Source organism: Hoplias malabaricus, chromosome 16 (assembly GCF_029633855.1).
Source record: "Hoplias malabaricus isolate fHopMal1 chromosome 16, fHopMal1.hap1, whole genome shotgun sequence".
NCBI classification, from domain to species: Eukaryota; Metazoa; Chordata; class Actinopteri; order Characiformes; family Erythrinidae; genus Hoplias; species Hoplias malabaricus.
The window spans coordinates 4,018,731-4,031,597 of record NC_089815.1 but is presented as its reverse complement, the minus strand read 5'-3'; the positions used below and the strand labels follow the sequence as shown (position 1 = coordinate 4,031,597).

At 43.7% G+C, this 12,867-nt stretch overlaps 1 protein-coding gene across 1 annotated transcript; it reads left to right on the top strand.

The window, feature by feature from the left end:
- Nucleotides 1–322: 322 nt before the first annotated feature.
- pycr1b (pyrroline-5-carboxylate reductase 1b) lies at nucleotides 323–9,857 on the top strand. Its single transcript, XM_066648293.1, has 8 exons — nucleotides 323–449; nucleotides 2,317–2,402; nucleotides 3,236–3,306; nucleotides 3,448–3,627; nucleotides 6,410–6,631; nucleotides 7,532–7,624; nucleotides 7,930–8,093; nucleotides 8,212–9,857. The coding sequence occupies exons 2-8, from the start codon at nucleotides 2,336–2,338 to the stop codon at nucleotides 8,372–8,374; spliced, it is 960 nt and encodes a 319-aa protein (XP_066504390.1). The 5' UTR covers nucleotides 323–449; nucleotides 2,317–2,335; the 3' UTR covers nucleotides 8,375–9,857.
- Nucleotides 9,858–12,867: the final 3,010 nt, after the last annotated feature.

Below are 12,867 nucleotides of genomic sequence, written 5' to 3'. Positions count from 1 at the left end.
ACCCAGATTAGTGAGAAGGTCGCTTTTTATCGTCCTCCATGTTTTACCCCCCGTGTATATGCCACGCTGGCGCATTTTACGTTAAACTGTTCGAGCTTAAGTGGTTTAAAAGTGTCTATAATCACAGACTAGTCTAACGCGAACGTGGCTGTGGACTTGACCTACATTCCCACAGACCCCTCTACATATTTACTACCGGACATGATGCAACGGCGTCTCTGTTTTACAAGCCCCGCCCATGTCTGTGACGGATGTTATTATCTGCTCAATGATTGGCTAAAACTGGTTACATTCTTTCCTTTCATTGGTTGACGGGTGTGCCACTCAAAGCTGCGGTTCAGAGCACATGGGGTGGAGAAGAAGGAAGCCACGTTGACGCAGAGCTAGTGTTTTTATTTGGCCTTAAACCGGGAAATAATACTGGTTTTACTCAAGAGGAGCCGTAAGAGGTAAGAATGAGAGCCTCCAAACGATTTTATATGTGTCTAATTATGGGGAAAATTGTTATTAATAATGCTAAAAGGGACAAAAGAGGGGTGTTGGGTCTCTTTAAAATCTATAGGCAGATTATCAACAAAGCCTCGCTACCGTTGTGCTGCTGTAAATAAGGCAAGGGCTATCAACCAGTAGTTACAATTGGATAACAAATTCCTTCATTCTGTTCTTCAACAGTTAAATATCTTGCTGATAAATTTTGTTTAGGCCCAATATCTACTCTGTGCACTTGCTAATCCCTGTAAGATAAAGTCTAATTTCAGCATTATAAAGGAAGAATTAATTCTGATTTCATTGAATGTTATACCTCTTATGGCATTAATCAGATTTGCAATGGCATTGTGATGTCACACATAGCTTTAACACAATTTAGTTAATTCAAGTGCATGCATTCAATTCTGCACACACCGCTTGTGTAATCTCCATAAAAAGACTCTGACCACAATGTGATGCTCTGGGGCAGCTGCACATGATTCTTGCATAAGGTCACCATGCATAATACCAAGTTTGGGCTAGAGGGATAAATAGCCCCCCAGTGCGGGACAGCAGAGGAATGGAACTGTTTGCTGAACTAGTACGTTTTGGGATCAAGCACCTCTCTATACCCTGACCTCACTAATGCACTTGTGGCTGAACAGCATTATTTCAACATCTCTTCCCAAAAGAGAAGAGGCCGTTACAGCAGCAAAGCAGGGGCCGACTCCCTATTAATACCGTAGGTTTCAGAAAAAAATGAACCTTTTGGCCATTATTACGTATGTTGATGTATAGAAATGACCAGCCATGCAGCTGATTAAAGGAATGTGTTTTGATGTACTTTCCAGTTTATTCTGTTGTATTAGTTGATACGCATGCACTTCTGATACATTTAATAATGTAAATATGCAATACTAAGCCAGAGGTTACTAAGCACGGTGGCGCAGCAGGTAGTGTCGCAGTCACACAGCTCCAGGGACCTGGAGGTTGTGGGTTTGATTCCTGTTCCAGGTGACTGTCTGTGAGGAGTTGGTGTGTTCTCTCTGTGTCTGCGTGGGTTTCCTCTGGGTGACTGTCTGTGAGGAGTGTGGTGTGTTCTCTCTGTGTCTGCGTGGGTTTCCTCCGGGTGACTGTCTGTGAGGAGTGTGGTGTGTTCTCTCTGTGTCTGCGTGGGTTTCCTCCGGGTGACTGTCTGTGAGGAGTGTGGTGTGTTCTCCCTGTGTCCGTGTGGGTTTCCTCCGGGTGACTGTCTGTGAGGAGTGTGGTGTGTTCTCCCTGTGTCTGCATGGGTTTCCTCCAGGTGACTGTCTGTGAGGAGTGTGGTGTGTTCTCCCTGTGTCTGCGTGGGTTTCCTCCGGCTGACTGTCTGTGAGGAGTGTGGTGTGTTCTCTCTGTGTCTGCGTGGGTTTCCTCCGGGTGACTGTCTGTGAGGAGTGTGGTGTGTTCTCTCTGTGTCTGCGTGGGTTTCCTCCGGGTGACTGTCTGTGAGGAGTGTGGTGTGTTCTCCCTGTGTCCACGTGGGTTTCCTCCGGGTGACTGTCTGTGAGGAGTGTGGTGTGTTCTCCCTGTGTCTGCGTGGGTTTCCTCCCACAGTCCAAAAACACACGTTGGTAGGTGGATTGGCGACTCAAAAGTGTCCGTAGGTGTGAGTGTGTGAATAAATGTTTGAGTGTGTGTGTTGCCCTGTGAAGGACTGGCGCCCCCTCCAGGGTGTGTTCCTGCCTTGCGCCCAATGATTCCAGGTAGGCTCTGGACCCACCGCGACCCTGAAGTGGATAAGGGTTACAGATAATGAATGAGTACTGTAATTGTACTAAGAATATAAATCTTAAATCTTTTTGACAGTGCTACTGGAATAAACAGCATGAGTGTGGGGTTCATTGGAGCGGGTCAGTTGGCCCATGCATTGGTCAAAGGCTTCACATCTGCAGGTAAGACCTGCAGACCTTCATACCAACAACGGTGACAATTACCTAAAAATATCTGGGTGTTGTTTAAACAACGTTTCACTTGTTTATTACTGATTCTTTTTTACTTCATTTTATTGAGTTAATTAACACCTGGCTTGCCTTGTGCTTCTCATTAATGCAGCTCAGGTTATTTATGGGTTACCTGCTTTCAGTTTTTCAAAGAAATATCCATGTATAATTTTCCATATCTCCAGAGTTCAGTTTTAGAAATTGGTTTTGGTTTTTCGTTTTCTAATAATTCCTATTTTGATTGGTAATTAAGCAATGGGTGGTCTCTGACTTATGCACGGCACTGTAAATCCACTTACAGTATGTTTTCTGAGTAGTTTCAGATGTTAATGTTTGTAACTGTAATCAAATGTATCATCGAGTAACGTCGTTTATTTTAAGTTGCATTTTTATTTGCGTTTACTTTCATCCTCTTTTGGTTGTTCAGCTCCTGAACCACTTCACAGTTGCTCACACATTGTGTTATTGAGCTTTAGTATTTTATTTTAGAGCAAAAGGATCCAAAAATAGAAAGAATAGCACCTTTTTAAAAGACTTCAGTTCTTGTTAGATGCTGATACTGCAGTTCTGGAGGGAACGGAGGGAGAGGGTTTTTTTTTTTGACCTGATAACTTTCTTACTCCTACTCAATTTGTCTGCGAGCCTACTTTGACTTGAGTCATCTTTTCATTGAGTGATGGGGCTGTGCCTGTAGTTGAGTACGGGTTTAGGCTGCTCCGTCCACCTCGTCTCCCAATGTCTGTTTCTCTCTTTCTCCCCTTGGCTTTCCTCTGTCTCCATCTCAGGTGTAATTGCAGCACATCGGATCACAGCCAGTTCCCCAGACACAGATCTGCCAACCGTGGCTGGACTCAGGGTCAGTGTATTAAGTCTCAGAAGACGAGTGTATGTGTATATTTAGAGAGATTGGCTTTTCTGTAGGCTATGAGCATGCTTTATGTCTTCTACAGTTTGCTTTGATTCACTCGAGACTCTTCATATCCCCTCCTCCTTTCAGAAAATGGGGGTGAACTTCACAACCAGCAACAAGGAAGCCACGCACAAAAGTGATGTTCTCTTCCTGGCGGTAAAGCCCCACATTATCCCCTTCGTTCTGGATGAAATCGGACCAGACATCGAAGACCGGCACCTCATCGTCTCCTGTGCTGCTGGAGTCACCATTAGCTCTATTGAGAAGGTGGGGAAAATATGGATGCAAATCTTTTTGTTGTAATGTATTTAAAGATAAATTGCAGCAAAACTTTGGAGATAAAGCTTAAATATTAGTGAAAATAATTCTACTTTGTGTCCCAAGTGGCACTCCAACTCTGAATGAGCCGAGAGTGCTCCATAACTGGCTCCACAGCCCAATGCCAGGGGGCATCACACTCATCTAGCCAACACTTGGCATTAAGAATGGTAACCATAAGCTCAGCTAGTCCAGAGCATACCATTTCATTTCATACTTTTCACTGGAGATAAAACAAGCTGAGTATGCACAACTGAATGCCTGTGTCAGCTGAATTCACTAATTTAAAGGGCTGTCTACCACTATTAAACTTTGGACATATAGTGTTTTTCAGGGAGCAACACAAAGATTAGGCTAAAACATTCATTCATTATCTGTATCCTTATCCAGTTCAGGGTCGCGGTGGGTCCAGAGCCTACCTGGAATCATTGGGCGCAAGGCAGGGAACACACCCTGGAGGGGGCGCCAGTCCTTCACAGGGCGACACGCACTTATACATTCACTCACACCTACGGACATTTTTGAGTCCCCAATCCACCTACCAACGTGTGTTTTTGGACTGTAAGAGGAAACCGGAGCACCCGGAGAAAACCCACACAGACACAGAGAGAACACACCACACTCCTCACAGACAGTCACCCAGAGGAAACCCACACAGACACAGAGAGAACACACCACACTCCTCACAGACAGTCACCCGGAGGAAACCCACGCAGACACAGGGAGAACACACCACACTCCTCACAGACAGTCACCTGGAGGAAACCCACGCAGACACAGGGAGAACACACCACACTCCTCACAGACGGTCCCCCGGAGGAAACCCACACAGACACAGGGAGAACACACCACACTCCTCACAGAGGGTCACCCGGAGGAAACCCACGCAGACACAGAGAAAAAACCACACTCCTCACAGACGGTCCCCCGGAGGAAACCCACACAGACACAGGGAGAACACACCACACTCCTCGCAGACGGTCACCTGGAGGAAACCCACGCAGACACAGGGAGAACACACCACACTCCTCACATACAGTCACCTGGAGGAAACCCACGTAGACACAGGGAGAACACACCACGCTCCTCACAGACGGTCACCCGGAGGAAACCCATGCAGACACAGGCAGAACACACCACACTCCTCACAGACGGTCACCCGAAGGAAACCCATGCAGACACAGGGAGAACACACCACACTCCTCACAGACGGTCACCCGGAGGAAACCCACGCAGACACAGGGAGAACACACCACACTCCTCACAGACGGTCACCCGGAGGAAACCCACGCAGACACAGGGAGAACACACCACACTCCTCACAGACGGTCACCCGGAGGAAACCCACGCAGACACAGGGAGAACACACCACACTCCTCACAGACGGTCACCCAGAGCGGGAATCGAACCCACAACCTCCAGGTCCCTGGAGCTGTGTGACTGCGACACTCCCTGCTGCACCACCATGCTGCCCAGGCTAAAATATGTAAAACTATATTACAATTTGTGTCCAGTATACAACTAAAACTAATGTAAATTCATGTAATATGTGTAACTTTAAGAAACCTAACTTCAGGGAAACTCTCCTTTAACCCTTATAACTGCAAGAGGTCCAACAATTAATAGTATTTAGTGAGTACTAAGTTGTCGGATTAGCGACTGAATAATGATGATGCAGTTTAAGGGGTTAAATCTGGCATTAGTTGCATCAAGCCATAAATCAGACAGGCTTCATTTAATTCCTTTCCCAAAATCCCACCCAATATAAACAGGCAGATTCAGCCGGCTCTCTGCTGTTAAACCCACAGCAAGTCCAGAGGCACTTCTGGCTCTGTTTCAGCTTTTCCTGACTGGCTTTAAATGGCTGCGTTTGAGTTTGATTGGCCTTTGCATTTTCAAACATGTGCTTGCTTAAGCATGCACATTGTATTTATTCATTTTCTTCCTTCCTGCCAAACAGGCTGCTCCCTGAGGCCATGCATTATTCTCTTTTATGAACCCAATCCATGTTTTATACTGTATCTCGCTTGCATTGCTTTCTCCTTTAGAAAGTGCCCAGAACACTTTGATTTCCTCAATTAGGCGCTTAGTTTTCTGAAAAGTATCACAGTGGGCTTCTCTGGTGGGGTTTGTTTGTGTGAAAACCAACTCTGCTTTAGCGTGTGCTTTTTGTTTTCCTCATCAAATCAATTTCAGAAGCACGCACTGTACAAGTGCTGGTATTTCTTTTTTCCTTATGCCAAATTACATCCATGAATTTTCACGCTCTTATTTTTCACTCTCTCTTTCTATGTCTCTCTTCAATTCCAAGTAGCTTCGTCATCACTGCCCTAAGTACAAAGTTGGAAGAATCAATACTTTGTAACTTCCAAGAAAGCACTAGAATTCTTCCTAAAACGAGGGTTCTTTCTCTCTCTCTTTTTCTCTTTTCCTCTCTCTTTCATGCTTTCACTCTTTTCCTCTCTCTCTTTCACTCTTTTCCTCTCTCTCTTTTCCTCTCTCTCTTTCTCTTTTCCTCTCTCTCTGTCTTTCTCTCTCTTTCACTCTCTCTCTTTTCCTCTGTCTTTCTCTCTCTTTTCCTCTTTCACTCTTTCTCTTTTCCTCTCTCTCTGTCTTTCTCTTTCTATTTTCCTTTCTTTCTCTCTCTCTCTTTTCCTTTCTTTCTCTTTCCCTCTTTCTTTCTCTAATTCTCTCTCTCTCTCTCTCTCTCTCTCTCTCTCTCTCTGTGTAGAAACTGATGCAGTACCGTGCAGACCCTAAGGTGATGCGCTGTATGACTAACACTCCGGTGGTGGTGCGAGAGGGGGCCACAGTGTACGCCACGGGGACTCATGCTGAGGTAGAGGATGGAAAGCTGCTGGAGCAGCTTATGGGCAGCGTGGGCTTCTGCACGGAGGTGGAGGAGGACCTGATCGATGCCGTGACTGGCCTCAGCGGCAGTGGACCAGCTTATGTGAGTGAGTGAGTGTGTGTGTGTGTGTTTCAGACTGGGGGGCTCAGGGCTACTGGAGGGGAATAAACGGTGAGTCAGGTGAAACTGATGTTGGACAGGTGGATGAGCTATTTGTTTAGCCAGACCTCTAGTTGTATTTGTTCAGTCTTGACGTAGTGTCCATCTTTTTATACATTTTACTACAGTGTAAATAATTCCCCAAGACTTGTCTCTACTTTAGGTGTATTTTTAAAATGAATATACAAACGAAGTACGATAATAATGATGATAGTTGAAGCATCGTGTTTAAATCTGAAATGTCGTGATCCACTGAGTCAATGTAAGATCATTAGAGGTTTGTCTCTAATATTGGATCATTCTTTATGTACTTTGTACTTGGCTTAAGTTCAAAGCTGTCGTGAATCGATTTTGTCCTATGGATTTAACCCCTCAGTTATTTACCTTTGATGTAGTCTGATTAATCTAGGCGTCTTATCCAGTAACTACCATGAATTATTCAGTAACCACTAGGAGCCTCCTCTCTCAGGCGCATTGTTGTGAGAGTGTGGATTATAATTGCAGAAGGGGCTAATTATGGGGTGTAATGTGGGGAGTATTGAAAAAAGATGCCATCCACTTTAAAATAATCGAATGTGAAATCACATGTAATATTTATTATACACGTTTACTTCCCCTTGCCTTGGACGGACGGACGGAGAACACCACCACCACCACATAGTCATTTAAACTGACACTACCATATGAAAAGATTTTGGCCCTTAGCCTGTAATGACTCTGTGTATATTATGACAGATTATGACAAGTTGACAGTGGTGGCATTTGATTGACTTTTGCCTCTTGTGCTGCGTGGCACCTTTGTTAAAATGGTTATTGCTTGTGTGTTTTTTTTATTCCTTGCAGGCTTTTACTGCTCTGGACGCTCTGGCTGATGGAGGGGTTAAGATGGGTTTACCGCGGAGGCTGGCAGTGAGGCTGGGAGCACAGGCTCTGCTGGTAAAACCAAAAAACAACTTTCAAATCACCTAAAGAGTCTGATTAGAAAATACCCTCTGTACCATTGCAGTGCTGACAGTGATTTAATGGGTAGTCATGCTGCCCCACTGCAATCTCCTACTGGACGTAGACTGTGCAAAACTGGCCTTACTCTTAGTGTCATGAGCCAAACACTCTAGAAGAACGGGGTATTTAATCCTAATAAATATTTGATGTGACTCCGCTCGATTGTGTAGTTCTAATAATACACTTCACCGTTTTTATGAGTGGTGTTAAACCTACGTTTTGTGTTCTCCTGGCTATAGGGTGCTGCTAAAATGTTGCTGGACTCAGAGCAGCACCCAGGGCAGCTGAAGGACCAGGTGTGTTCACCAGGGGGCGCCACCATCCACGCCCTGCACTTCTTGGAGAGCGGAGGCTTCAGGAGCCTTCTCATCAATGCTGTGGAGGCATCGTGTATCAGGACCAGGTGCTCTCACCTAACTTCAGGCTTCATCATGGCCTCTCTCCTTCAGCTCCTACAAAGTGCTCTTAGAGAATGATGTTAAGACAAATGACTAAATACCTTCTTTCTCCCTGATTTACAGAGAGCTGCAGTCTCTCGCCGACCAAGAGAACATTTCTCCTGCTGCTATCAAAAAGACCACACTGGACAAAGTGCTCCAGCAGCCGGGCATCTCCAGCTCGTCAGGGGACACCAAGAGCAAAGTCAACCTCTTTAACAACAGGAGTGGAGTCAAGAAAGTCTGAGAGGGAGCAGTTCTACATCCCCCCCCTTACACACACATACACACACACTTCAAATTCCTTCATATGCTCCTTGGGGCACGCTCAGATGTTATCCAGGCATTCTGACAAATTTTGGACAGAGTAGTGGGAGATCAAATCCGTCCAGACACACACACACACACACACAAGGTTTCAGACTGAGATGAACAGAAGTGCATTTCTAGCATGTTATCTGTCACCTAGTGCCTCGTTGCGGTGGCAGACAGAGCGTTCCCTGGGGAGCAGAGTTGGGAGTTAGCACACAGCAGATGCTCCATGTGACGTTATAGACTTCCTGTCTTTAAGAAAAACATTCAACCACAGCCTGTGGAAACCTTTTTGTCCGTTCAAGGGGAATTCCACAGATTTTTTTTTTCCTAATTTCTGTCTGATTCAGAAATTAAGACCTAAACAGAGGAACGTATATTAAACACTAAAAACTAAAGAAACAGATTTCAGTATGAACTTCCTGTGGTGGGAATACAGGCCCTGATTTATCAGATGGTTCTCTGCGATGCCTAGAACACACACTTATTGCCAACGTTCTCCCGCACTACAGCATTTTTCATCTAGAAATTATGGGCCACATATTCACAGTCTATTAGCCACTACACAAACTGAATGGTCCTGATTTCCAGGTTTCAGCTGGTACCTCTATTTCTTGTGAATGGATTTCTTTCTAAACACCAGCTAATATTTCTATTAGTTTGTAATAAATTGGTAGACTCTTAAGATGTCGGGTTCCTGTCACGATCGCCATGAACTTAAGTTTCAGTCGAATGGACCACTTCATCATTTCACATCAGACGACTCTGAATTTCTACATTTGGGAAAATAAGTGGAATTCCCCTTTGGTCTTCACTTGCACGACAGCTTCACGGTTCTCGTTTATAATTTTTTACGGCCCGAAATTGAAAGTTAGCTCCAGGTTTTCAACAGGTGTTTTTTTTTCTTTAATATAAATTTTCTTTGACTATTTAAGTGTTATTTTTGTCCACCATTTTAATGTCCCCATCATGGAGATATGAGGTTTTTTATGCATCAGCATTGATGTGTTTATTAGTGCTGCATAATGGTTCCCCTGTGTACAGAATCTGTATATTTCTTATATAAGAAATGACTAAGGTTTCCTTTCCTTCTCCTTTTGCAAATCTCATTTGTCCTCATTCTTTGTAAAAGCCCTTTATGACACAGATGTGAATACAAAGTGCTCGTCTTGAAAACATACTTGAGATACAATGCCTTGTATTTAATATGCATTATATGCTCTGTCTCTCTTGAAGTTTAATGGAGACAAATGATTGTCTGCCAACCAAAGCATATATTTTGTAATCTGCTTATGAGAAGATACAGTGTGCTGTAAATGGTGACTGAATGGAACTGTGTTTAACTGCTTCTGCGTCACATCTGAGCGTTTGTTACAGCAGCATTAAACCTTTTGTTACAATTATTAAAGGTGCAAATGAACGACTGAGCACTGTTTGTTATTATTTTTGTGCCGTTTTTAGCCGACCGCACTGAAAATGCCCGATTCCAGAGCACCTCGGAGGCAATGTGGGTCTCTGATTAAGGGAAAAAGTTCCTTTTATTTGTTCCTGGTGTATAATTATAGCAAGGGAATGATATGAATAATTAATATCTTTGTAATTGAATTAACTGGAGACCTTTCCCTGAAACCCATTAGTCAACCTTCCTGGACATGCAGCTTTAGGACCCTGTAATTACCTGTGTGCTATATCATTTATTTGCAGGTCTGCGGGACAAAGAACAGCCCGCACATGCTGAAATCCAACAGCAGACCGTGGCTTTTTCGCCCTAGTTGTTTGGTTTGCTAAAGCTGTTTTTAATCTTTGACCTGCTTTGCCTGAAACTGCGAATCCAACCAATGGAAAAAAGATCCCCTTCACCTCGACAACAGTGACTCAGCTGAGATATGTTCAGTGTCTAAAATGTGCTTTAGTTCAGTACTGGAGCAATAAGCCAACTGTAACTGTGACATTATGATTAGTAATAGATGCTAATCATCGCTCAAAACAACTTGCGTATGTCTTTTCCAGGGTTGTGGCAGGATGGTGCAACAGGTAGGTCACACAGCTCCAGAGTCTTTAGGTTGTGGGTTTGATTCCTGTCATGGGTCACTGTCTGTAGGGAGGTTGGCGTATTCTCCCTGTGTCTGTGTGGGTTTCCTCTGGGTACGCTAGCCTCCTTCCACACTGATTGGCTGTGTGAGACTGGTGCTTTGTACACAGTGTGTTCCTCCCTGGCACCAGTGATTGCCAGTGTCCACTTTGGGACTAAGTGGAAATTGCCTATACTGGACTTTCCACAGAAGCGTGGCTTTCAGAAACAGCATTGTTTTTGGGCGTATTCAGCCAGCGACAACATCTAGGAGCTCCAAGTCTCATTTTTAAAAAACCTTTAATTGATTACTTCTCAGTAAATAAAAGCGAGAGATGAATGGCAAGTGGAAATAGCTGTTACATGAATCAGTCAGAAAAGTAATGTTTCCCAGATGATTCGAATCGAGGGCATAACCTTGCTTTATCATCACTCACTGTTTCCTACAGATGTTCAGAAAGGTCAAGAGTTCATTGCATTTTCCTTTCATCTCATGGTAACAACCTAATTTTCTTGTGATGCTACTATTTGTGACCTCATCATTATACAGGAGTTCCATAACGAACCTCTTAAGTTCCATCCATTGTAGGAACTTTGTTGTTACCACGGAGATTTTATAATATTTGGTAAAAACATAACTCCAACAGTGACACTTTGGTGAAGCTGCAGATGAGACAAAGATCACGGTGCCAAGCTGAGAGTGGGCTACAGTGGTGTAAACCCTCTCTGGAAGGATGCAACACTCATCTGTACGTTTGGAAAGAGATAGAGAGGCGTTCCCACAGCAGAACCTGAGCTCACTAATGTCCTCATAGCTGCCATCAATGGCCTCACATGTTCCAGTATCTCGTGTAAATCCCTCCCAGAAGATTAAAGGCTGTTACTGCAGCTGGGAGGGGGACATGTTCCTTATTTATACTGCTGATTTCAAGAGAAAATAATTAACTGCACACTAGTAACATAATACAGTCAAAAACAATAGGTGTTCCATGAATCAAAAGTGATTTCAAATATTTGAATGACAGTTTTGGAAAGAAGTGCAAGTAAGTATTTGATCTAATTTAAAAGTCTATGAACCTGAATCAGCAAAGGGCTACTGTTGACATCCTTGTTAAACAGGTATTGCGAGGCATGCTTTAGTCAGCATTTAGAAAGAAAACATTGTGCAAGTGACCTCTGGGCCCGGGTTGCTTCCTTGATGTTTAACTGTAAAACACCACCTCCAAGGATTTCGCAATGAGATTGTACTTCTTCATTTATTACCTATTTATTTTACAGACTTGTTTGGTATTCAGACGTTCTGAAATTGTACTGACAATCAGCCATTTAATTATTACAGGTTTGTCTTCATTGGCTACACTTTGATTTAGTCTTTGACGTTTCTAGTTCAAGTCCCTTATATGGGACCAGAGTGCATTAGGCCGATGGCAGCTTGAGTTGTTCAGGTGAAACACTGATGTTGTGTCTGTGTAAGATTAGATTCTCACACATGCTGCTGCCCCCTTGTCCGGGACCCTGTGGTGAAAGGGATTTTTAATCTCTGTGGGTCTCCAGTGATTTTCCTCCTTGCTATGACACTTGCAATAGACACTATATTTAAAACAGGTGGGTCTGGAAGTGTCAGAGATTCAGTACTAAACCCACTTTAATCATGGCTGTCCCCATGTCCCTCTACGGAGCATAAACTGGTTAAATCGGGGACTGCAAAGCAAGATGACTCTTCATATCAATTGAACTTATTAAATAAAACGTTGAGGTTATTTTTTCTCATCTGAATAAGAACCCTATTGACTTCATTATAAAATCTACAGTGAAGTCAATTGGGTTCATATTGAGAGTTTTAGTACAATGGCAGCAAGTGTGAGGGCAGTGTGTGTGTGTGTGTAGACTATGAAATTCTCCTGTGATAAGAAAGGTATGCTCCCAACCCCACTGGTATTACACTAGACAGCCAGAGGCCCTGGCTATTTATAGCACAGAATTTTGTATAGATTTTTTTTCTCCCCTGCTGACATGGAGATGGAGCGACGATTGGTGGCCTGGAGAGACAGGCTCCTTTTTAAGAGCCTTGCTGTCAGCGTCATTTGCAACTGGACACCTTGGAGATGACCCACATGTCAAAGTTCACACAGAGGAAATCATGAGCTAGCATGGGAGGGCTGATGACGCTAATGGAGAGCAACAATATACAGTCAAATTAAAACAAGGAACACGATGTGCCAATTATGTTGAGTAGTAGCTTATAATCCCAACTGGATCAAAAAGCAAATCTATAGAAGAAGGAAATATTTCATTTAGTGCCATTTTGGATCCCTTCTATTGGTTTATTTGACCTGAAATGTTCACCCATCTTTTTT

What these genes read in the sequence shown, in the direction of transcription:
- pycr1b (XM_066648293.1), top strand. Translation starts at nt 2,336, where the DNA reads ATGAGTGTGGGGTTCATTGGAGCGGGTCAGTTGGCCCATGCATTGGTC. An exon ending in GCGGCAGTGGACCAGCTTAT is followed by an intron (nt 6,632 to 7,531) that starts GTGAGTGAGTGA and finishes TATTCCTTGCAG; the next exon opens with GCTTTTACTGCTCTGGACGC. An exon ending in TGGGAGCACAGGCTCTGCTG is followed by an intron (nt 7,625 to 7,929) that starts GTAAAACCAAAA and finishes TCCTGGCTATAG; the next exon opens with GGTGCTGCTAAAATGTTGCT.